The 26,145-nt window shown below is 50.0% G+C and overlaps 1 protein-coding gene across 1 annotated transcript in view; it reads left to right on the forward strand.

Annotated features, from left to right (window-relative positions):
* The window catches only part of VWF (von Willebrand factor), a 151,649-nt gene that overhangs the window by 17,562 nt on the left and 107,942 nt on the right, over nucleotides 1-26,145 (forward strand). Inside the window, exons 6-10 of the mRNA XM_066261638.1 lie at nucleotides 2,653-2,777; nucleotides 15,358-15,574; nucleotides 17,240-17,362; nucleotides 18,239-18,350; nucleotides 19,346-19,392. Coding sequence (XP_066117735.1) covers nucleotides 2,653-2,777; nucleotides 15,358-15,574; nucleotides 17,240-17,362; nucleotides 18,239-18,350; nucleotides 19,346-19,392 — 624 coding nt within the window. The remainder of the gene's footprint in view (nucleotides 1-2,652; nucleotides 2,778-15,357; nucleotides 15,575-17,239; nucleotides 17,363-18,238; nucleotides 18,351-19,345; nucleotides 19,393-26,145) is intronic.

Here is a 26,145-nt window from a genome sequence, read left to right on the forward strand (position 1 = left end):
TCCCTGTACTTTTTTTGTGTATGAAATTAACCATGGCTTCAACAGGATATTTGCCCTTTGCAGTGGCACAGTTTTAAGATTTTTAAAATCTGCTGTATTTTAAGAAATGTAACCCCTAGCCCTAAGATATCTTTTTCTTATTTGAGGCTTTAAGGTTTAAAACACTAAAAATGGGACCTGTACTGTTAGGGAGAAGGTGGTGCTTATTGGCACAAAGTCAGGGCTTTGGTGATATTTTGGAAATCAACCTCAGAATACTGTGAGTTTAGTCCTATTTGGTTGGTAAGACTCAAACATTTTCTGCCCTCAGACAGCTAACGTTGTTTCCTGACACATGGGAGTCAGCATAGCTAAGCTTTAACCTTGGCTTCCAGAGACTTTTCTGTTAGCAAGAATATTTGTTATTCTGTTAGATATTCGTATGCCTCATTTCAGATCAAGCTCTTAGAGTTTCATCTGACAGGTCATTTTAAGGAAGAATCTTGGAAGTCATCCAGTCTAACCCCTTATTTTACATATGAAGAATTGAGCTCAGAAGCATGGCGGGATCAGCACCAGATCGTACAGGGCGATAGAAGGAGAACTGAGACCAGACTCTAGGGGTCTAGATTCTCTCCAGAGCATTTCCCACCCAACACAAAGCCTCTTCTCTGCCTCTTCCTTGATATGATATACTAGAAAGTGAGCCAGCTTGTGTGGCACAGAATAACCAAGAACCCAGAGAGCAGCACTTATCACAACGCCCAACGCACATCAGGAACTCCACAAATTTAAGTTCCCTTCCCTTTGACTTCTTCCATGTAGTAGTTTCCTGCAGTTACCATCATATTACCACTAACTTGATGGCTTAAAACAACAGAAATATATTCTCTCACAATCCCAGGAGGCCAGAAGTCCAAAATCAAGGGGTTGGCAGGACTGTACTCGCTCTGGAGGCTCTAAGGGAGAATCACGCCTGGTCTCTTCCAACCACTGCTGGCAACCTTAGACTTTGGTTGTATCATCCAACCTCTGCCCCGTCTTCACATCACCTTCTCTGTGGGAGTCTCTGTTTGCTCTCTTTCTGCCTTTCTTTTAAGGACACGTGATTGCATCTCAGGCACACTCAGGTAATCCAAGATAATTTCTTCCTTTCAGCATCTCTAATTTAATCACATCTTTTGCTTTACAAAGAAAATATTCACAGGTTCTGGGGATAAGGAAGGAATACCTACCTGTGGCAGGACAGTTTTTACTGCTCACAACGCCTCCGATGCAAACTGACTATATCTCTAAGGTTCTGCTTTTCTTTTCTTTCCCTGGGGAGAGTGTATTTTCTATTCCCAGATACATTATTTGACCTTGAAACATGATGTGCTCTTCTAGAGATGGCTATGAAGAAGGCTGCTTGCCTCGATGCTGCATTAAGTTCTTTTGAAATGCAGATTCAGCCGTGTTACTGGTGCCTCTGGTGGCTGCGATACAAAGCAGATACCAACTGTGCACCATGTGCCCAAGAGGTTCTCAGAGCCCGCTGTGCGTAACGGGCAGGAGCATGACTGATATAAGTGTGGAGGCACAGATGCTGTGAGAGTACGGGGCATGCAGTCATTGGAGGGCTAGTCTCCACGTTCCATCCTTACCTTCATTCTGCGAAAGCATTTTGAGGATCCATAATCTGCCAGATAAAAATTTGGAAGAGACAGCCTCTGGGCCCTGGCCGGTTGGCTCAGTGGTAGAGTGTTGGCCTGGCGTGCGGAAGTCCCGGGTTCGATTCCTGGCCAGGGCACACAGGAGAGGTGCCCATCTGCTTCTCCACCCCTCCCCCTCTTCTTCCTCTCTGTCTCTCTCTTCCCCTCCCGCAGCCGAGGCTCCACTGGAGCAAAAGATGGCCCGGGCGCTGAGGATGGCTCTGTGGCCTCTGTCCCAGGCGCTAGAGTGGCTCTGGTCGCGACAGAGCGATGCCCTGGATGGGCAGAGCATCGCCCTCTGGTGGGCGTGCCGGGTGGATCCCGGTCGGGAGCATGCGGGAGTCTGTCTGACTGCCTCCCTGTTTCCAGCTTCAGAAAAATACCAAAAAATAAAAAATAAAAAATAAAGAAGAGACAGCCTCTGCTCTAGAGTAAGGAGCTCAGGGTTAAATGGGGGCTGAATAGAAGCAAAAACGATGCCAACACAAAGGAAGATGACAGCTTAGATAAAGGGATGACCAGGGTTCTGTGGGAGCACAAAGAAAGGGTCCACCCAAACCAGGTTAAAGAGCTAGAGAGAAAGCAGAGTCAGTTCAGGAGGACTTCCTGGAGGAAGTGGTTCAGGAGCTGCATCTTGAAGAGTGGAATCAAGGCAGTAGGGGGAGGAGAACATTCTGCACAGGTGGGAGTGGTGTTCAAGGGTGTGGAGAAGCAGGAATAGATGGGCACGTTCCTCATCTTCCATGTTATCTTCCTCATGGTGCCCATCCATCCTGCTGTCCCACACCAAGCACTGGCTGAGTTCCGATGCCCGAGCTTGGTGGTTTATGCTGAGTGCTGCACCCCAAATCCTTTCACCCTGGATTCTCATGTATGGATCTAATGGAAGTTGGTTCAGGAGATGACAGACTTAGAGTTTCCACTCAGAAAGCCTGGATCAGGTATAACTGTGCCTTGATTTTCTTGAAACTTTTCTCCACAGGGACCTTGACCTCGGACCCCTACGACTTTGCCAACTCCTGGGCCCTGAGCAGCAGAGAACAGCGATGCAAAAGGTCATCTCCTCCAAGCAGCCCTTGCAACGTCTCCTCTGAGGAAATGCAGAAGGTGGGTATAGCCCAGGCTGGATGTGACCTGGATGGTGTGGGACTTCTGGAGTTAAGAGGCAGAGGGACATCTGGTCCCAGGTCCTCTACCTAGGGGAGCAGTGGGCCTACTTCTGTGGGTTTCTCTGGCTGTTCGATGTAGGGTTCTCATGGGTCCCTTTCCTCCTGAAAACCAGCTGTAGCTAGAGTCTGGTTAACTCTAATTCTAATGCTAATCTGTGCTGGAACTCTAAAATGCGTCTGGTCCAATGACTTGATGTAGTGTGGGACTTTACTTTCCTACTTTATAGTTCTTTATAGCTGTCTCTCTCGTCTCCAAATTTCACCATCATTACCAGCTTCCTGTCTGAAATTCTGCCAATAGAAAAAACAATTCCTATTTAGGTACTCAGTAATAGTTCAGAGCACAATTAGGAGGGCCAACACATCACCAGAAATGTGGGTAGGGGTGGAGGTGACCAGCTTGAGTTTTGTACTAGTTTTCTGAGGCTGAGGTAGGTAGCAAATGATCTTAACCCTGATGGCTTCCAACAACAGAAATGTATTGTCTCACAGTTTTGGGGGTCGGAAGGCTGAATTCAGTTTCCTTGGTTCAAGATCAAGGTGTTCCAGGGCCTCACTCTCTCTGAGGCTCTAGGGGGATCCCCTCTTGCCTCTCTCAGCCCAGGTGGCTGCAGTGTTTCTTTGGCTTGTGGCTACATCACTCCCCTTGCTGCTTCTGTGGTCACATGGCCTCTTCCTACCCTGTGTGTGCCTACGCCCCTGAGACTCAGTATTTGGTGGCACTCCCTCCCCCCCCCCCACACACAGTGTCATTTCTATCTGTATAGTAGCTAGTTAGCAGCAATTTCTCCCTCAGAGCTTCCCTTTCTGACCCCGAACTGGAATGGCTTGCTTGGAGAGACTGGGATAGGCGAGGGAGGCTGTGGGCAGCACTGCACTCTGCCTCCACCTTCTGCAGGTGTGGGCTGCTGGGAGGACGGCACTTCGGGTGGGGAAGACCTCCTGGCGTCTGTCCCCCCTCTGTGTCCTCACTGGAGCACCCCCACATTGCGAGGAGGGCGGGAGGAGGAGGCCAAGCACACAGCACTTTCAGCATGAGCTCCCCAGTTCACTCTTTCTCCCTCCTTCCTCCCAATTATCACCCCATTCCTTTTGGGGAGCTGAGCACAGCTCAAGGTTAGCAAGACAGCAAGGTGCTGAGCATCCACGCTGAGGGGTGGTGAGCGACAGAGGCCCCCTTTCCTTCTAGAGATGCTTGGTAAGCAGGTGGGGTCCAGACTTAGTGCCCTTACAGAGTCCTGTGCAGTGAGGAGGGCGAGGAGGGAGTTGTTTTTTATTTTCCTTATCATTTCCTTCTCGTATTTCCAAACTTATAGTCCTGTGCTTGGCTGATGTTCACCTCTCCTGCCCTTTAATGTTTCCAGGCCGGGCTGAGATCAGGGTGGGACACCTCAGCTGGTGAGATAGGGTTGGACCACGTATGTTGGACCGTGTATGTGCCTTTTAAATGGAATCAACGCTTTGAGGACATGTAGGTTTTGCTGCCAGAGAGAGGGACAGAGAGGGACAGACAGACAGGAAGGGAGAGAAATGAGAAGCATCAATTCTTCGTTGCTGCACCTTAGTTGTTTACTGATTGCTTTCTCATTTGTGCCTTGACCGGGGGCTACAGCAGAGCGAGTGACACCATGCTCAAGCCAGCGACCTTGGGCTCAATCTGGTGAAGCCCCCGCTCAAGCCGGTGACCTCGGGGTTTCGAACCTGGGACCACCGCGTCCTAGTCCGATGCTCTATCCACTGCACCGCCGCCTGGTCAGGTGGTTTTGCTACCTTTTAATTTTGCAAACACAGGCCACTTGGTGCTGAACAAATGTGCCCCCACCCTCAGAGCACAGTGGAGTGATCTCATTTATTCACAGGAGGTGGGAAGTAAAGGCCGGATTTTCAGATGGAAAACGATTTTCAGATGGAAAACCTAACACCAAGGCCCATGAGGAGGGAGACTGAGCACTTGGTCTCCCAGAGATAAAGAGAGGGAGGGAGAACCCACCAGAAACCTTGTTTGTCTCCCTGGGTGCCTATTCAGGGGTTCCAGCTGCAAGCTTGCTACTCACTTTGTCTCCTGGGTGCGTTAACGTCCTCACTAACCAGTGCCCTGGGAGCAGCTTAAAAAACTGGTTACCAAGGTCTCGGCGCTGGGCGGAGGCCCCCAAACACGCCAGACCTCCCAAGGCACAGCTCCTCCAAGCTCAGGCCACCAGGTTTCAGGTTGTTTACCTCGGAAGAGAAGCCTGGCTTTGTCTTAGCCAGTTGGGCTGTGTTTGTCTGTGACTGAGGCGCCCTCATTGGCCGGGAAACACCGCGGCCCCTCTCCTGGGAGATTATTAACGCGATCCGTGGAAGGGTTCACTGCTGGCTTAGTCCCACTGGGCCTCTGTTCAGAAGTCAGCTCTGGGAACTGGGATTGTTGACTCGCATTTGCCAGTGTGGCTCCAAAGCCTCTTGCAGCAGCAGAGTGCTGCGTGGGGAGGAGTCACTGACCTATAAACTGTGCCTGAGCACCGGCCCCAGAACCTCTTCTCCCACCTCTCTGGTGCTTCCTTGTCCTTCCAAGGGGGTAGCAAGGAGTCAGCTCACTCTGAGAACCAGGTCATATTACTTCCACCCAGGGGATGACTGCTTCCTTGTTATGCCAACAAAACCCAGAGCTTGTCTGCTGGGACTGATAATGGCCTGTTTGAGTGCATGCAAATGGACAGCTTTCTCAGCTTTTCAAACAGGGCAGGACTGCTGGGGTCTGGAGCTCAGGGCACCGCCTGGTAATAAAAAACTCTGAGCTCTAAGTGCTCAAATAATTGATGTTACTTTGCAGACAACCCTACTGTACAGTGAACATTTTAAAAAGAGCCTTAGGTTGCCTTTAAAATAAGAAAAAAAATTATTTTTTTGTCTCTCTGGAGAATGTCAGCAAGGCCTGAAGGTTACAAAGGGATCTTGTCTGTATCTTGCTGTCTGTTGCAAAGACCGTGGCTCTGGGAGGCTGGACTAGTCCATACAGTGCCCTTGTTAATTAGAGAAAGGCAGCCCTTCCTGAAGCCACTTTACCACCATCTGCTGGGAAATTGCCATCATAAACATTATAAATGTCCACAGAATGTGTATGTACATCTATGGTGTCTGTGACGTGAATGGTAGCCCTTTGGGCGTGCCGCCACTGTGCACTGAATGACCTGCAGAACTATACCGGATGCCCATGACCTTGGCCTCGCTTCCACTGGGAGGTATAGTCCCTGCCACCATCCTCCTCTGAGATCGCCTCCCTCAGAGTGGGAAGGCCATCTCCTGCTTTAGCCACTGTTGTCTGAATGTGAGGATACTTCATCCCTCTGGACCTCACAGGCTTCCCCTTATACCTCCACAGAGTTGGTCCTCAAGGTGCCCAGTGTCTCTTGAGAAGGCTGAGTGCACCAGCTATTACTCAACCCCAGTGGCGAGTCATCCATCAGCAGTATCAACCTCAGGCAGGTGGCGGGAGCTGAATAAATTTCTTTTCATCAATGTTAGAAATAGACCTAAATAACTCAGAATGGAATGAGATGCTAGACGCTACCAAGTCCAGCCCCTTGCCCACTGCATGCATGCTCTCCACAATCTCTGTCCTGATAGACAGGTGATGCTGTAACTTTGATTTAAGAGATCTGAAACATTCTTGTTAAGCTCTCTCCAGCTCTCTTGAAGAGCTCAGGCCTATGCAGCCCAACTTGGCTCCTCGATAAATCTCTCCTTTTTTTTTCATCCCCTTTAGCTGCTAATGCCCTCCTTCAGTGCCCTGGAATACTGTACTGGGGGAAGCCAGATAGATCCTTTTGGTCTAGTTTCTCCAGGTCTGATTCAGGAGTTCCCATCCAGCTGCACTCCCATCAGTCACGAACAGTTCCAGATTGCCTATTTCCCACTGGCTCCGAACTGGACATTGGGCATTTATTTGTTGAACACAGTCCTTATTCCTTTTGTTCTTTTGCTGTTCATAGCTTCACATTTTCTCCTTCTCGCCCTCTTCCGAAACAGCAAGCTGTTCACCTGTCATCCTCTGCCCTCCAGGAAGTCACCTGTCTCACACAAGCTAACATTTGCAAGTACTTGTGTGTACTTTGACTATAACATGTCTCCTTAATAGCACAAAGAGGCACACAAAATGCCCATTTTGTTGAGGATAATGCAATTCACTCTTCATGTCCTCATGAAATATTGCTCAAACCTTTTATTTGGGCAAAGTAGATGCCCGGGTCTTTGTACTGTGTCTGCTCACAGTCATGTTGGGAGAGAGCTCACGGGCTTGGAAGGAGGTGATTTGAGCTCAGGGGTTGGCAGAGGGGCTGAGTACCCTGGCAGAGCTGGGGTGCTCACGGGCCAAGCCCACTCTTGGCATCCTACTCCCACTCCCTGACTCTTCCATTCACTTAATTGGGTGTTTGGCCTACGGTAGATTTTTGTTGGTGGTTGAGAAGACTTTTGTTCCATTTATTTGCTTGGTAACATCATTGTGGTTCATAGAGAGACTGATTGTGGTCAGAGAGGCTGGTCTAGGGAAGGTCAATGAATCTCAAGGAAAGAGCCTAGTAGCTCAGAACCCCCAGAGGAATGAGTTGTCAGATGACAGCACGGTGACCTGGCCTGGTTTTACAGACAGGGTGCCCACCCACTATGTCCTACTGATGTTTCACTCAGAGCTGGGGTGTGAACACCAGCACACACATGCACATGCACACACACACTCTAGCCCTGTTACTGAGTGAGAACTGCTCTCTCAAGTCTCCAGTCACATGTAGGCTAAGAAGTGAGGATTTACTATACATGCTTTGCTGAGGTCCAGGAATGTAGGGTGCTGTCCTTGGTTTCACTCGATCCTCTGTGTCCTCACATACTTATGACCCTGCTCTGCATCCTAGCCTTCCTTCTGTAAATAAAAAGAGCTTTACCCAACACTGAGTAAGTACCCTTTTTCCTTTAGAGAAAACTTACTCCCCTGAATGCAAAGCAGTGGAAGGGACAGTGAGCCCATGGGCTTGCAGTGGGCAGGGGTGACCGTGGTCACTGTGCCTTTGGAGGCCCAGCTTTACGGCAGGGATCTGTGGCTGTTGCAAGGTCTCAAAGATTACCCTCAAATTAAGCAGTACTTGGCTTTTTCGGGTGCCTATTTGACAAACCGTTGAAGGAGGGTTTGTCAGTAAGGACTCAAGCTTTCAGTTTCCTGACATAACTATCTCAAAATCCTTTAACAAAATAGTTCCTAAGTGCCTTTCTTTCCCTTTTCCTTCCCCCTGGTGAGGACAAGAATGAGCAAGAGTCTGATGGTGCCCCCTAGTATGTCTTTACTGAAATGTGCTGTATGATGTGGGTGATGCCAAAACTGTGCGAGGCGGATTTGCAATCCTGTTCAAAGGCCAAGACACATGTGAGAAATTGAACAACCATGAAAGGGAACCACACACGTGCTATCTTGAGTGGACTGCCAGAACAGTGGGAAGTGTAATGGAGGCTCAGGGGAATCGGCTCTGTGAATCAGCTCGCTGTCTTTCCTCCCTGGAGCAGGAAGGGTGGAGGGTTCCATCCCCAGAGCTCAGCAGACCCCCGACTGAGAAGCCAGCGCCAGTACTTGGCTTTTGTCTTCCTAGCCAGCTGAGCTCTGCCCTGATCCATGAGAATGCTCAGAGGCCTCCCAAGAGACCAGGGCAGAGGGTGAGAAGGGTCCTTTGGAGGGCTGGGGACTTCTGGGACATATCCACTTGCCCCACTTCTCTTGAGGGCTGTGCCCCAATTATCTCAGTGAGAGGAATGTTGAACTCGCAGAAACCATCCATTGGGTGGAAATCTAGCAACCAACTTCCCCTGGGGGTCATTGTGAACCAGATCTCGGAATGTGGGTAGGAATCCCAGGCCAGCCAGAAGTTATAAATAGACTCAGGACCCCCCCCCCCCAATCCTTGCAGGCTGACCAATAAGAAACATGCCCTGCCTCGGGGATGAATTCTTGAGCCCACCAGTTTGGACCAGCGCAGGCTCCAGGCGCCTCCACACCTCCTCCAGGGGCAGCCGCAGGGCACCCACACCAGGGCTGGAAAGATCAGGGCCTGGCTGAACAATCTTATACTTTGTATAGTAACCTCTCCTTGCTTTGTTCTGGGTCCTAGGAATGCCCCCTGCCCCCTTTCTCCTTTTGTCAGCTGTTTGGGAACAAACACAACAGCTAAGCTTCAGCTCCCTTGCTACTGCGTTTTCTTCTCGCATGCCCCTTCCCGCATCACGACTGTGGGGGAGATGCGCCTCTTTTCTCTCCCTCTCCCTTGGACTGGCAGGGCATCCCCAGGGGAGAGGCCTGGCCTTCTCTAATGAACTGAAAATGTGATTAAGATAGTCCACAAGTGGGTCTGCATGCTCGCCCAGGCAGGGTGAGGTCATGCATTGATGGAGCTGGGGCTGGAGCGCTCTTGCCAGCTTCAGCTCCACAGACAAGAGATAAAGGAAGACAGAGGAGCCGAGGCCCAGCCTTGGAGCCAGGGAGATGCTGGAAGTGTGCAAATTAGCTGAGCATCCTTTTGTCACCTTGCCAGAGTGATGAGCAGAGAGCCGAGGAGAAGCCATTTTTGAACTGTTTGGCTAATATTGAGAGTGGGCCAATGATAATAGTTATAAGTGCTCAATTATCTTCCTGGGTAATTGTATTTAATTTTATTTTGTAGCAATCATTGAAAGTAGGTATTGCTGTGTATGTTAGCAGTAGGTTCTGCTGTGCGTGACAGGACACCTAAAGTAACAACAGCATATACATCGTAGAAGTGTATTTCTTTCTTATTATAAAGAAGCTCGGGGTGGGATGTCCAAAGCCAGTACAGGACCCCGTCCATGGTGCAAGGATCCAGGGTCCTTCTGATTTCTCTGTTGTCATGAGCATGAGGCATGGTCCCAGAGGGCAGCTCAGGCCTTAGGCAGCATGGCCACATCCTAGCAGCAGGAAGAGAGGGGACTGAGGAAGAAGCACCCTCTCTTTCTGAGAACACTTCCTGCAAGTTGCACAGACCCTTCTGCTTATATTCTGTTGGGCACAGCTTAGTCATGGCTACTGCCGGCTGCAGGGGCGGCTGAGAAATGGAGTCTTTATTCCCTGTGGCTGTGTGTCTGGGGAAAATGGAAAACTGAGAGTCCTATGACTGAGAAAAGATGGAAGAATAGATCCTGGATGACTTTCAACCTCTTCCACACTCTCCCTCTCTAACGAGTGAGGGAACAGGTACAGAGAGGTGAGATAATTTTCCTAAAGTCTCATATTTCAGAAGTAAGGGGGTTGGGACTCCAGTGCCACCAGGTTTCTAAAACTGGCGCTGTAGCCACTGAACTACACTGTCTTCTCATCTGATTGTGAGAAAACACAGCGGGGAGAGGCAGGTGCCTCAAAGGCATGGAAGGCCATGTAAATTGTGGTTTGGTGGCAGGTAGCTGGTCTGTAGACAGAATCCAGGTTTCAGTCCTGTGTGGTCACCCTTTCAGTAGTTTGCAAATGGTTTAATCTCAAGATCCCTTTACACTCCTAAAAACAGCTGGGGACGCCAAAGAGATTTTATTTCTGTTAGATCTATTGATATTTACTACATTAGATGTTAAAACTGAGACATCAAAATCATGTTAACTCATTTAAAAATAATAAACACATTATAATTTACAGGCATGATATCCTTTGAATAAACATAACAATAAATTCTAAACAAAAGCAATGTTTAGGAAGAAGAATGGCATTGTTTCATGGTTTTTCAAGTCTCTTCACTGTCTGGCTGGACCCTCTTGTCTGTGTCTGTACTCAGTCTGTCATGATATCACGTGTCACAGACTCCGGGAAATTCCACTGTGCACTTGCAAAAGGACTTAGAGCACAGAGGGCAAATAACATCTTAGTATTGTTACGAAAATGGTCTTTAACCTTACGGAGCCTTGAAAGGATCTTGTGAGTCTGTACGGGGTCCCGAGACCACACTCTTTAAACCTCTGACCTAGTAAATTCTCTACTCTCTCCATGCCTCAGTTTCCAAATCTGGAAGACTATGGTTATTTCACCTGTCTCTGAGGAGGTTTGGGTTCTTCGAAGCGTCCTCAGGCCTCTGAAGGGTCAGTTTGTGAAAGTGGGTGGTGCGGCTTTCACTCAGGAAACCACCAGTAACACAGGAGATGGGGAGTGGGGAGGGATGAACTAGGGAGGTGGGCAGGGGGGCAGATCCCGGGAGCCAGAACTTGACCCTCTAAGCCAAGTTCAGTCAGATTTGCCTTTGATGTTGACCAGGACACACTGCTGCAGACCCAGAGGCACCCAGCCAATGCTTACTGAAGGTTTGCACTTCTTACATGCTGATGTCTCTACCCCGAGCCCAAGAGGGCACGATGCCGGCTCCAGCTTGGACTTGCTTCTGTGGAGACGTCTTGTCTTGGGAACTGGCCTGGGCTGGCAGGATCGCCTGTGGTGGAAGACAGAAGCCCAGGGGGCGGGGCAGGGGTCACAAGCTAGAGGTGCCACCGTGATGCACTCTGGTGGCTGGCAGTTCTGCCAGGCCCTCAGCTGTAGTCACTCTAGGAGGCCATGTGCAGGTCAGGGCTGGAGGGGAGGACTGGAGGGCAAGATGGGGGTACAAATCTCTCCTTTTGTCTCTGCTGAGAAAGAAATCTGAGCCAGATTTGAGGTGCCAACGGCGGAGGCCACTGGAATTGTTCTAAGGAGGGCGGTGACTGTTTCTGCCGAAATCCACTCCCATCCTGCAGAGAAACAGCCAGCAAACACCCTCTCGGCTGAGGTGTTTTGTAAACCACTCAGTGCCTCAAGGGCCTTCCCTGGAAACGTGCAGGGCTACTGTTCGCACTCTTCCTCTGAACAGGAGAGAAAACAGACTGGGGCCAGCTGGAGACAAGCCAGGCGGGACCCTGCCCACTGTCCCTCTGACAGAGGAAGGGATACTGAGACCTGGGTCTCTTCTTTCCTCTGGCTCTTCTTTCCTCTGACTTGACTGTGTCCTGCTGGTGAGCACCCTAGGTGCCTGGTCCCTGTGCCTGCAAGAGATAGTCCCATGGTGTAGGGACAGCTCCAAGCTGTTGTCCCACAGCCAGAGGGTGGCAGCCATCACTAGGAGAAATCCCACGGAGTTGCCTTTTTGTGGTTTGCCTTTCTGGTTTTAGCTTGCAGGTGGGAGAAAGAGGTAGGTAAGAGCTGAGTACCTGGCCTTCTCAGGGTGGCCCTCAGCTGTTCTTTAGGAGTCCAGAAACCAAGACTGCCTGTCCCCAGCCTCAAGAGAGTCTTAGACTTGCTGGTTACAAAGGGTAGGTCCTCCCTCATTCCTTCGCCAGAAAGAAACCCCATTTGTTCTGGGTCGGTGTGACCTCCCAAATCAAAGAATAGCAAAAGCAACTCCTCTGTTCACCAGGGAGCCTCCAAGATAGTAGGGCAATTGACAGTATTGTCATGGTTATCCTATACAGCCCAGAGAGATGGAGATGGGCAGAAAGAGACAGAGATGTCCTTCTGTCTTACTGATAACCTGCTCTTCATTCTGGGAGATAAACCTCACGGCAGGAGGGACAGTGGAGGGATCTCTCTGGTGGCCAGGATGTTGATGATGATGATGATGATATGGGGTCACCATTTATTGGTCTGAACCTTTACATGCGTTATTCCATTCAATCCTCACTGCAGTCTTCTCAGGGGGCTCTGTTATTATCATCATCATCAGATGGAGTTAAGTAAGCAGCCCAAGGTCACGCTGTCAGCGTGGGGAAGAGGCGAACTTGGACCCAGGTCTGTGAAGTCATAACACATTCAGGGCAGGACTGGCTCTTCCTGGCATTATCTGCAGAAACCTCAGTTTCCCCTTTTATGAAATTCTTGGGGTGGCAAATGGAAGGATGCATGTATCACTCGAGACCTCGATGGTCCTGGGACCCACGAGAGGAGTCCTCGCTTGCTGATAGCTTGGCCGGTGCCAGTCCCTTTGGGTTTTCTCACCACCCATGAGGCAGTCCTGCTATATCCCCATTTAACTCAGGACATCCTTCTCTAATGATGGGAGGGCGTGTCTCAGTCCACACCACCAGGAAGTGGCAGAACTGGGCTGAAGCCTGTGCTTCCTCTCGGCTGCACAGTGGGTGCCGGATCTCTATTCTAAATGGTGTAGTCAGAAGGGAGGGTCATGGAAGGAGTTCCCTTGTCAACACTTGGCGCCCAGCGTGCAGAGTTGCCAGTTGTCCTCATGCACAAACTCGCAGCGGCAGCTTTTATAAGGTGCAGCGGAAACTAGCCACGCCTATCTGCTTGGGCCATCTGCGCCCCGGGCCTCCCCCTGTCCGCTCCCTTTTCTGAGCCTGCTGCAGTCCAGGTGCATCTGTGACATTTTGCCCTGCCTGCCTAGTTCTGATGGCGGACTGTGCAGTCTGGGCAGGAGTCTGGGCCCCTACTTAGTGGCTCCATGAGCAGGACACAGATTTCCCTAGGACCACAGTGTGTCCCTGTAGCTGGTGCTCCTAGGGTGGTTTTAGAGGATGGTGAGCAGCACTGAGTCAGATTTCTATTCCCTGGGCTCTCCACAGTGGCACATAGGATGAGGCAGATGGTCCTGGCTCCTCGCTCCTGGTTTATGCAGACTTTCTCTGGCTGTCCTTTGAACAGTTTGAGCAGACTGGCTTGGCTCTGGTTTACCCTTCAGGATTCAGCTCTTCTGTTTAGATAGTCTTATACTTCTCTCTTTTTAGCTGAAGTCCTTTCATGGCAGGGGTCGGGAGCTTTTTTTGGCTGAGAGAGCCATGTACGCCACATATTTTAAAATGTAATTCCGTGAGAGCCATACAACGACCCGTGTACGTTATATATTATCCAATAAAAATTTGGTGTTGTCCCGGAAGACAGCTGTGATTGGCTCCAGCCACCTGCAACCATGAACATGAGCAGTAGGAAATGAATGGATTGTAATGCATGAGAATGTTTTATATTTTTAACGTTATTATCTTTTTATTAAAGATTTGTCTGCGAACCAGATGCAGCCATCAAAAGAGCCACATCTGGCCCGTGAGCCATAGGTTCCTGACCCCTGTTTTATGGACTGCTGGCTTCCTGTCAGAGAGCATACCCATACCTAAAAGAAATGACACACCCAGTGGGGGTCATTTCCAGTGGCAATACAGTGTAGGATCTAATTGATGACATTGTTGATTCTAAGACACACCACTGGCCCATGTATATCACTGAGAAAAAAAAAGCTGGCCCTATCTGGTTGGTTCAGTGGTGGAGCTTCAGCCCGGCTTATGGATCTCTGGTTTGGTTCCTGGTCAGGGCACACAGCAAAAGCGACCACCTGCTTCTCCACCCCACCCCTCTCACTTCTCTCTCTCTCTCTCTCTTCTTCCTGTGCAGCCATGGCTCATTAGAGCAGGTTGGCCCCGGGTGCTGAGGATGACTCCATGGCCTCTGCCTCATATGCTAAGAAGAGCTCAGTTGCTAAGCAACAGAGCAATACCCCATATGGGCAGAGCATCACCCTCTAGCGGGTTTGCTGGGTGGATCCTGGTTGGGGCACATGTGGGAGTCTGTCTCTCTACCTCCCCTCCTTTCACCGAATTAAAAAAAAAAAGTAAAAAAAGAAATAAAGAGTTGCCAGTTCAGGTGTAATATCAATTGTAAGTTGCACTCCAACTTCAGAGATGTTAAACTGTGAAAAAGATGTACATTTAGAATCATTAAAATACAGAATGCAGAGATGTTTGCAAATACAACATACAGGAGTGTATTTGTTTATACTAATGTGTTACGGGAGTAATTGAAGACGACAGGCCCAAGCCTGCCTTGTGCTGCTGGGTTGAGGGTATCAACAAGATGCTAAACCCCGAGAAGAGCCCTTGCCTGGTGGGGTGTCTCTGGGACAGTTCAGAGAACCCTAGCAGTTTTGATGATGGGAACCGGTCCCGTCTGGTCCCAGGAGTCCCCTGGGGAAATGTTGAAAAGTCTCACTGAACTCCATCCCTGTCACACTGAGTTTCAGTCTCGGGGGTAAGGCCTGGGAATGTCTGCTTTATAACACTTGTCCCACCTCCTCATTTACAGTGGAGGAGACCAATGCCAGGGAGGAGAGGTGACTAGGTCAGGGCAAAGGAGAAGCTGATTGGCATTCCTGGCTCTGAAGCCACATGAACTCCAAGTTCAACATTCTTTTCACTATTTTCTTTTTCTCTACTTTCTCCTTTCAGGGGACGCTGACTGCCACCATAGTCAAGGGCCTTGGACTCTGGATTTCCAAGGCTCAGTTTAGGAGGGCTCTTCAGTCTCAGTATACTTCACGTAGCATGAGTCCAATATCTTTCCTTTGATTGATAGATAGTTTAATTTGGTAACTGTTGATAAGCGCCTACTAGGTGCCAGGCACCATCCCAGTGTGGGGGAACTTCTGGTTTTCAGGGCAGTCTCTACAGGGCCCCACTCAGGGGCGCACTAGGTGAGCGCGGTACAGAGCCAGGGCCCCTGCTGCGGCCCTCACTGAGGTGGCATCTTCTTCCTGCAGGGCCCGTGGGAGCAGTGCCAGCTTCTGAAGAGTGCCTCGGTGTTCGCCCGCTGCCACCCCTTGGTGGACCCCGAGCCTTTCGTGGCCCTGTGTGAAAGGGCTCTGTGCACGTGCACCCAGGGGCCGAGGTGCCCCTGCGTGGCCCTCCTGGAATACGCCCGGGCCTGTGCCCAGCAAGGGATGATTTTGTATGGCTGGACCCACCACAGCGCATGTCGTAAGTCACTGTCCGTCCTCCTTGGCTGGGTGTGGTGGTGCTTGGGGTCTGGGGAGCAGTGGTCTCTGTCCTGGGGTGTCCCTCAAGAAGCTCTCAGTCTGTGTCACTACAGTGCGCCTTTACCGTACCCCAGCCAGCAGGGCCCCACCCCTTTGTCACCTGGCCGTTGAGTGCTGGCCCACAGAGGGATTCTCCCCCTTAAAGGCTGTGACGAGGCCTGAAAGGCCTTTCCAGTCTCCGTGACATTTCTCCCGCCTCTGTCCTCACTCCTGCATCACTTGGTTCGCCGTGACTCCCTCAGGGGAGCCACCCTCTGGGTGTTAGAACATCCGGCGCCTGAGACCAGAATCTCGGCACCTTCAATGATTATCTTTGCCGACTGCCTGTCTGAGCTGACGGAGGGCAAGAGTCATCTGCGGGTGACCCTGCAGCTCCGGACAGGCTTTTATTATGTTCTCCCCTTTAATTAAGTCAGCCTTCTGTCCTCAAGGCCCAGTGCTCACCAGTCCCTACGCCTCACCTCATGACACCCCTGGTTTTGATCTTCTGATCTCTTTGGGTCCCTAGTCATCGACATTGTCACCATCCCCACATTATCATGGTTAAGTAAGAGCTTGAAGGAAACCTGCTGCTGTCTCCCCAGACTTTCCATGGATCCAAGCCGTGCAGACAAGTGGCCAGTCTGCAATAATTACACAGCTCATACACCGGAGAGAGGTGGAGGAGCCGGCCAGATAGTTCCACCACACACACAGTTTCCAGTCTGTGTTTATTCAGCTCACAAGCCAGAGCTTTTCATCTGTGCTGTGGAATGTGGGGAGGGTGGCTCTGAGCTGCTGGTTCTCCTCTGTGAGGAGGAGGGGCTGTGTTTCGGTCTTTGCTGGGAGAAATACCTGATGTCTCTTGGAAGAAGGTGGTTTGGAACAATTGTTTAGTGTTGTTATAACCCAGAAAAGAGTTCTGGTCCTGCAGTTGGTCTGAGTGTCAGTAAGTCACAGGGTTTGAGAAAGAGGAGGAGAGAAGCCCTCGTCCATGAGCTACTGGGTCCAGCTGGGAGGACACATGTGTAGGTGACAAGCTCTAAAGGCAGCCCTGTAGCACAGTGGAAATAAATGGGAAATAAGAGGGAAGGCGAGTGTGAATGCTATTATGCCCTGGACTGGGTGGGACATTTGGGGGCAATTTTATGAGGAAGAGGGGCCCTCAGAAGAGAATGTGATGAGGATGTCATTTACTCCTTGCTTGGTCACCAGAGGCCTTTTATTTTCAGCCTAAAGGAGTTTGGTGTCACCCTGAGAGGGTTTTAGTTGAAAGGGACAGAACACAGGACAGAGGAAAGGAAGGAAGGAAGGAAGGAAGGAAGGAAGGAAGGAAGGAAGGAAGGAAGGAAGGGCAGATAACCAAGAGGAAGGGGTGGTGGTCCCAGGTGACCCTGCTGGGTCTTGGCCAGGCTATGCATGATGAAAGATGGTCCTTCAGGGAAGGGGTGGTTGGATGAGATGGCCTTAGAAAGGATGTTGGCCATTGGAGTGTCGTTGGGATGGAGATGGCCCCTGGGGCCCTGGAGACCAAGGGGACAGGCGAAGGAGGCATAAGGATGGGGTGGCCTGTGAGAGGCTGCCTGCAGGGAACTGCTCTGGGAGACTGCTGAGCTCTCTGTTTCAGGACCGGCGTGCCCTGCTGGCATGGAGTACAAGGAGTGTGTGTCCCCTTGCACCAGGACCTGCCAGAGCCTGCCCATCAACGACGTGTGTCAGGAGCAATGTGTGGATGGCTGCAGCTGCCCTGGTAATGAACTCCCCACTTTCTTTACAGATCCAAGACCTTGCCAGTGCTCTTGGCTTGGGAAAGCAGGATGAAAGCCCCTTGTGTTTGCTCCCCATGACTGAAATCAGAGGCCTTTTATTTATTTTTTAATTCTTCATACAGAGTGGTCAGGATTAAGCTGGCATTTATTTTTAATTTATGTTTTCCTGTTGTACTGGATCCACGTGCATCTAGAAAGCAGGAGGATGGTCTTGGTGCCAATAGTGACTTTATTTGGGGAACAGAAGGCCCAATCTGATGGCACTTTTGTTTTTTTGGTTAAGTGTCAGGGAACTGGTCAGGGAGAAAATATTTAAAAATATTTAAAATATTTCCTGGTTTTGTGATGTGAGCTCAGCTGAAAAAGAGCTTTGCACTAGGATGTCCTCCTCAGGAGAGACCTTGTGAGGTTTGGTGAAAAACCCTGTTACATTATGAAAAGTGAGTCCTGTGTGTTTTGGGTCATGACTTCCCTCTTGGAAGACCTTGACCAAAATTCTTACCTTGATTTCATCTGTAAAATGGAGAGGAATGATCTTGCCCTCTCTCACTGTGTTACTATGAAGGGAAACACAATTCTCTGAGCTTCCTGGAAGAAGCCCTCAGCCTACGCTCATGACTTCCCCACTTAGAGACCTTGAACAAAACTTTTTCTCCAATTCTTCATCAGCAGAGTGGAGATTAACAACTCCCCTACTTAATATTGTGCTAATGTGAAAGATTAACATCGCAGAACAAGTTCTTTGAATTTCTTGGAAGAAGCCCTAAACTGATGATCAGCCATGGGGATTCTATAGTTGGGAGATGAGTAATGACGATGACAAGGCTGATTCTGTGCCTTGATGCCCTTGAACCCAGAGGGACAGCTCCTTGATGAAGGCCGCTGTGTGGAAAGCGCCGAGTGTTCCTGTGTGCATTCTGGGAAGCGGTACCCTCCAGGCGCCTCTCTCTCGCGAGACTGCAACACCTGGTAACTGGGGCTGCAGCGTGTGGTCTGGGAGAGCTGCCCAGGGGCTGTGGAGGGGAAGCTGGGGCCGGTGGGGCAGTGGGAGGTGGACAGGACCCAGGCTGGGCTGAAGGAGAAGAGGTTGAGATGGGGGGAGGTTGGGGGAAGGGCATGGAAGTCAATGATGGAAAGCAAGGATTATATTACAGATCTGCCTGTAAGAGGCGGGGTCAGGGAGGGAAGGACCTTTCATGCAAACAACATTTCTAGCTTTCCTCCAAACCATGCTTTAATAAGTGACCCTCTTTTCCTGAAGAGGGACTGTGTAACAGTTAGCAAGTCACAGACAGATCTTCTGTCCTTGAGACTGTTTATCTACTAGGTGGAAGGAGGCAGCAGTGCCTGTGGAAACTCGCACAGGCCTGCCCCCACGGTTCCCTGTGATCGCCCAGACCCAGCCTGGGCTGCCCTCTCTGCTCAGCTCAGATCCTTTCCCGAGGAAGCTCCTCTGATGTTTGCTCTGGTTCCCTTCACCTGCCTCCACACACGGGAAAACCACTCCTCGTTTTGCCTCCTGGCCTCTTCTCTTTGCTGTCTTTCCCTGCCTGGCAACTTCCAGGAGTCTCTGATTGCTGCCCAACATGATTCTTGAGGCTACTCCTTCCCTGTCCTCCATCAGCTGTGTGTGTGTGTGTGTTTATACATGTGAGCGCGTGTGCGCACTTACACATATTAGGAGGAATTTGATTGTTTAGTGCCTGGGTAGGGACATTAAATGCCCCGGCGTTTTTGTTTTGTCTATTTCTCTGTTGGTTTCTTCCCTTTGGCACTGTCTCCCAGTTTCCTCTGTGGCCAAAGCCCTGTCCTGTACACCTTTAACCTCACGGAGACTCTCCATACCAGCTCCTCTCCCCTCCCCATCCCTTCCTTGGGGGCTGTGCTATCTGCAGACAGCTCCAGATCATCCTGCACCTCACATTTGCAGAACTACCCATGATCTGTGCTTCTCTCCCCAACAGCATCTGCCGAAACAGCCTGTGGGTCTGCAGCAATGAAGAATGTCCAGGTAGGCGACCTTTTGCCCATCCTCTGCCTTCTCTGAATGGAGAGGTATGTCACCCACCCCTTGTGAGCCACACACATCAAGGCAGGGCGAAGGTGGCCTCCCTGCACGCACTGCATATAATCCCTTGGCCACAGCTCTGGTCTCAGATGCCAGCCATGCTGACCCACTCACGGACCCACTGAGGGAAAACGCACCTGGGCTGAGGTTTTGTTGTCTTCATGAGAAAAGGATCAAGGTCAAATGAGCTATAAAGGTTATAAGGACATGGTTGACTAAACACAGATGACTCAAATTCTTTGGAAAATTAAGAGGAAGAAGAGTCTAGTAATTCTTTAAGCTGGAAGTGAGAATTTCTGGAATTTTCTGGAATGCCTAATATGAAAACCTTGACATGGTCTAGGAGCCAGGAAAATCCGGCCACCAAATGATTCCTCTTACCCTGTCCCCACCACGAAAAATCTATTTAGGAAAAATTGCCTCAGAATTTCTGCTCTTTACTTTCTCCTCTGTTTGGCTCCAAACTCTATATTCTGTTTACTGCAAACACTGCCCATCGAGGCCCCCTTCTGGCTCACCCCTCAAGGGCCGTGGCTCTTCCCCTGCCGGTTTGCCCCATTTGTGGTCACTCATGTGATCTTTGCTGTATGTAAGGCGATATGTTAAGAAGTACTTTACATGTACTGCCTTATCACAACAACCTGTGAGGCAGGTACAATTTCGTCTCATTTTACAAAAGGGGAAACATACCTAGAGAGGGTAAATAACTTGCCTAAGATCACATAGCTGCTGAGCAACAGAGACAGGGCTCAAACTCACAACTGTCCGACTTCTACTTCCGCCCTCCCCTTCCCTGTCCCTCCTAGTCCTTGCTTCAGCCCTTTGCAGAAGGAACTTCCCAGCCTTCATGAGCTCTGGAGTGGCTTCACACTTAGAGACCAGCTCCACCTCAGCTTGCATAGTGGATACTACTTTGTGGGTCCCTATGTTTGTATAGCGCAACAAAAAATGGCAAGGCAAACAGCCAAATAACAGGCCCAAGGGGCCACATTGGCTTTGGCAGGCTAATAGGAGGGGGTTGAGCTTGGATATCTGGGATCATATTTGGGATCTGTGGCTTTTAGTTCATTTAGGACCTTACCTAGTGCCCACTATTCTGGGAAAATTCTGGAACTAGATGGAAAGTAAGCAGTAAGGATAGGTCAATTGATCTGGCCCAGGGATAGCCAACTAGCAAGTTTCTCTTCTGTGCAATTCTTGGAGGAAGCAAAAGGGACAAAAGATTGCTCTTGCAAGTGATATCAATGCTCCAGTTTAACATAATCACACCCTGTGAAAGACCCAAGGAGTCCTTTGAAACACATATGAGGTTGCTGTAATTGACCTGTGAAAAGACTTTTAATATCTAAATAATAAGCACTATTTTTGTATATCTGTGAGCCACAGTAGATGGAATTAGGAATTCATTTTATTCTGTTTGTCAGACTGACTACCAGATTAGAAATTCTTTTTTTTTTTTTTTACACAGAGACAGAGAGAGAGTGAGATAGGTAGGGACAGACAGATAGGAATGGAGAGAGATGAAAAGCATCAATTATCAGTTTTTTGTTGCGACACCTTAGTTCAGGGGTCCCCAAACTACAGCCCGCGGGCCGCATGCGGCCCCCTGAGGCCATTTATCTGGCCCCCCGCCGCATTTCCGGAAGGGGCACCTCTTTCATTGGTGGTCAGTGAGAGGAGCATAGTTCCCATTGAAATACTGGTCAGTTTGTTGATTTAAATTTACTTGTTCTATATTTTAAATATTGTATTTGTTCCCGTTTTGTTTTTTTACTTTAAAATAAGATATGTGCAGTGTGCATAGGGATTTGTTCATAGTTTTTTTTTTATAGTCTAGCCCTCCAATGGTCTGAGGGACAGTGAACTAGCCCCCTGTGTAAAAAGTTTGGGGACTCTGCCTTAGTTGTTCATTGATTGCTTTCTCATATGTGCCTTGACCATGGGCCTTCAGGAGACTGAGTGACTCCTTGCTCAAGCCAGCGACATTGAGTCCAAGCTGGTGAGCTTTGCTCAAACCAGATGAGTCTGTGCTCAAGCTGGCAACCTCGGGGTCTTGAACCTGGGTCCTCCACATCCCAGTCTGACACTCTATCCACTGCGCCACTGCCTGGTCAGGTTAGACATTCTTAATAAACACTTTCTAAGTGAGGGTTTTCCTTCCACTCACCCATCCATCCATCCATCCATCCATCCATCCATCCATCCATCCAACAATTATTCAAACACCCACTGTGTACACGGAATGCTTGGATCTGGGGTAGACAAATCTTTTGCCTTTTACAAAACAATCCATTGGTCAACAATTCAAAAATTAGAAAATAGATTTGCTGAGGATGCAAAAAATTTTCCTGAAGCCTTGATGGAAGGATAACCAGCTCTAACTCTGTGGTTTGATATTTTGTCAATGACGCTGCTAAGCTATTGCTCTGCATTTTCAAAGCCTTGGCTCTGACCTTCTATTTCTAGTTCTGGAGTTCAGTTGGTTGTTGCCTCCCAGTCCATTTCAACCTACAGCACACAGACATATTTATACACCTTGCTTCAGTCTACTTCTTTGCAGTCCCTGGAGGAGCTGATGTTGTGAGTCTTAGAAATAGAGAGCTGGGCTTAGATTCTCTAAAATAAGATGAGAATGTATTAGTTGTCTATTGCTGTGTAACAAATGATCCTAAACTTAGCAAACAACACACGTTTATTATCTCAGAGTTTCTGCATGTTAGAAGTCTGAGTGTGGCTTAGCTTGGTGCTTCTGGGCCAAGGTCTCATGAAATTGCAGTTCAGGTATTGACTGGGCTGCAGTTTTATCTGAAGTCTCCATCGGGGCGAGAGGAGCACTCTGAAGCTCACTCATGCAGTGATTAGTAGGCTTTGTTCCCTCTTACATGGACCCCTCCATGGGGCTGTTTCATGACATGACAGCTGGCTTCCTCTAGGATGAGTGATGTCAGAGAGAGTGAGGGAGAGCAGCCATGACAGAAGCCACAGTCTTTTAAAACCCTGATCTCCAAAGTGACATGCTTCACTTCTGCTGTATTATACTTACTAGCAACAAGTCCACTTGTCTGTCTATACACAAGGTGAGGGGATCACAGAAAGACATGAAATACAGTGTACGAGGAACATGGGGTACATCTTGGAAGCTGCCTAGCACAGGGTGTTATGTATGGGTAGTGGGCAGGAGAAACACTCACCCAGCCCAGCTTCAGTCTATGTGGGGAGGGGCAGGAGAAACACTCACCCAGCCCAGCTTCAGTCTATGTGGGGAGGGGCAGGAGAAACACTCACCCAGCCCAGCTTCAGTCTATGTGGGGAGGGGCAGGAGCTCCTGTGCCATGCTTGAGATCTTCCTTGACCACTCACACCTCTATTCTGGTTAGAAATTAGGGCGGGCCCTGGCCGGTTGGCTCAGCGGTAGAGCGTCGGCCTAGCGTGCGGAGGACCCGGGTTCGATTCCCGGCCAGGGCACACAGGAGAAGCGCCCATTTGCTTCTCCACCCCTCCGCTGCACTTTCCTCTCTGTCTCTCACTTCCCCTCCCGCAGCCAAGGCTCCATTGGAGCAAAGATGGCCCGGGTGCTGGGGATGGCTCTGTGGCCTCTGCCTCAGGCGCTAGAGTGGCTCTGGTCGCAACATGGCGACGCCCAGGATGGGCAGAGCATCGCCCCCTGGTGGGCAGAGCGTTGCCCCATGGTGGGCGTGCCGGGTGGATCCCGGTCGGGCGCATGCGGGAGTCTGTCTGACTGTCTCTCCCTGTTTCCAGCTTCAGAAAAATGAAAAAAAAAAAAAAAGAAATTAGGTCGGTACCAGGCAAAATCGTGGTTTCCCCATAGCCTGCAGACAACCTTCCTGTAGCCGTGAGCCTCACTTCCCTTCCTCTGCGGAAGATGCTGCCCAGAGAAGCTCTGCTAATTCAGTTTCCATTGAACCATAAATGTTTGTTTAGGGTAAATGAGAAAAGTGTGTGCTGTTCATTGGGACTATTTCTTAAACAATTAAAAGCTCTGGTGATGGAATTTCAAACTCCCAATGGAAGACTGTGGAAGGTGCTCCTCTGGAACTGGGAAGGTCTAAGACTAAGTGGAGGGCTTTCCATTTGTGGCCCAAATCCTGGGAGCATAAACAGGTAGCATAGTGTTGGGCTGGGGACAGGGGGTGTGGACTCAGGCAGCCCGGGTTCCACCAGGCATGAGCTGGGTGACTTTTGGCAAACTGATTCATCATTTGCAGCTTCAGTTTTCTAATCTGTAAAATAGAGATGGTAATAGCAGCTTCATCCCATGGAAGCTGTGTGAGGTGGCACACAGCAAGCCCTCCATACATGTTAGCTATTTTCATCTTCACAACCACCACTGTTTTACCAGGGTCGACTGAGCACACGCCCACAGGAGCCTGGAATGGGCAGGGGTGGAGTGCGGTGGGGTGTGGCTAAAGCAGGCGGGGCAGGAGAGCGAGACAGGGCCAGAACCTACCTTGGGCTGGTGCCATGGAAGGCCCATGCACCTGCGTAGTCTGCGGCGGCGGGGAGAGCCTTGGCACACTTGTCACACATTTGGTTTGGGATCGTTTCTCATGCATTCTAACATAGTCCTGTCATTGAGCCTTGGGATTCACACTGCCAGTTTTGAAAGTCCTGGCTAATAGAGATAGCGACGAGTAAAATCAGGGCCAATGCCTGTCTAGAAACACCGTGGAAGGTCTCCTGTGGCCTGCCCCAGCCCACGTTGGGATGTCATACCTCCTTCAGGTCAGGCCAGTTCATCACTGTTCATAGCCAAGGCTTTCCTCTGCTCAGTCTCCACATCCAGACCCAGCTGCCCCTGCGGGCCAGGACCAGAGTGACGTCAAGCCTGGACCTCATGACATCAGGCTTACGAGAAGCTGCAGGAGCCAGTCCAGGAGGTAGCGTGGAGTGGTGTGGAGTGCTCTGTGCTCCGGACGAGACACATGCCCATGCGCAAAGCCCTGTTTGACTCCTTTGGGGCCTTGGACAACTTTTTCTCTGTGCTTTCTTTTCTGCATCTGTAAACTAGGGCTAATAATGACCAGCCAGCTCAGGGGAACAGAAAATAAGATGCTGCCCACAGAACACTTAGAAATGCATCTTGTACGTTTGGTCGCGATTTTGAGATTGTGATTTAGAGGCAGTCTTTGGTGACTCTATATCGGGAGGAAGTCTGAATTGCTTTGCTAAAGGCTGTGGGCTGGTATTTCTGTAGCTGCAAGGAAAAGGACGGAAGCCAATGAGCTAAGCAGAGCAGCACTGTAGAGGCTCCCTGACTGGACAAAAGGGTTTGTTTAGAGGAGGTAATGTGTTTCATCAGATGAGGGATTTTTTTTTTTGTATTTTTCTGAAGCTGGAAACGGGGAGGCAGTCAGACAGACTCCCGCATGCTCCCGACCGGGATCCACCTGGCATGCCCACCAGGGGGCGATGCTCTGCCCATCCGAGGCATCGCTCTGTTGCGACCAAAGCCACTCTAGTGCCTGAGGCAGAGGCCAAGGAGCCATCCTCAGTGCCCGGGCCATCTTTGCTCCAATGGAGCCTTGGCTGCAGGAGGGGAAGAGAGAGACAGAGAGGAAGGAGAGGGGGAGGGGTGGAGAAGCAGATGGGCACTTCTCCTGTGTGCCCTGGCTGGGAATTGAACCTGGGACTCCTGCACGCCAGGCCGATGCTCTACCACTGAGCCAACCGGCCAGGGTCAGATGAGAGATTTTTTTTTTTAAGTGAGGGGGCATCTTTAATCATGTAGTGGATCTGCTTTAACTTTTGGTGGTTCTACTTTCTTTGTTGTTTTAAGAAGCACCTACTTTTCATTCATTTGTCTACTAAACTTTAATTGCCTCCCTTCTCTGGCTTGCAATGGGTTAACTGTCTACTAGGGGCTGCCTTTTGCTGATTGACAGCCTGACTGGGGATGTCTTGGGTGTCCGCCCACCTGGGACAGAGGAAGGTGAGCTTTGCCACATGGCCCACTGTTCTGGCTGGTGCTCCAGCTCCCAGGGTCGGCTGCTTCCTGGCTGCTCACCCACCCAGGTCCCTGGCTGTCTGTGCCTGCAGCTCCATCCCTCAAGGAGATAAGCTAAATAAAATATTTAGATTTCTGATTTCCGAGAAACGTTGGAACACAAATCAGTGGAGGTCAGAGCAGGAAATCAGATCAGAAAAGTAGATTCTAGCCCTGGAAGTTTTGCTTTTGAATGTTTGCCCATTTTCTTGTTGACCCCTCTTTCCTGGGCATGGACAGAGATAATGAAAGTCCAATTTCTTACTCTGATAAGAATGTTCTTGAGAAAACAGAGAAAGGTTGGAGGGAAAGTTCTTGCCATTTTACTGCCACAGGGTCAAGACATTGGACACGAGGGCCTGTCACGGTGTTTGTAGAATAAAGGTGGTTTCTGAGAAACAGCCATTTAGAAAAGGCTTTCCTGTGACATCGGTGGGTTTGGAATTCCAGTCCATTCACAATCCACTCGGGCGACCCTGGCCCCTTCCTCATTTCCTGTTCTACTCCGACTTCCATGCACTGGGACCCCCACTCCTGCCCTTCTTGGGGGACAGTGCAGTGGGAAGCCATGATCTATCTATTTCTACTCATGGCACTTCTAACAGCAAATGTTTGTGGCATTTTCCTCCCACACCATCCAGTTCTCGGACTTCCTGGACGCCAACTGGGTGTCCTACAATTTGGTTCGGTTC

This window comes from Saccopteryx bilineata, chromosome 1, assembly GCF_036850765.1.
Source record: "Saccopteryx bilineata isolate mSacBil1 chromosome 1, mSacBil1_pri_phased_curated, whole genome shotgun sequence".
Lineage (NCBI taxonomy): Eukaryota > Metazoa > Chordata > Mammalia > Chiroptera > Emballonuridae > Saccopteryx > Saccopteryx bilineata.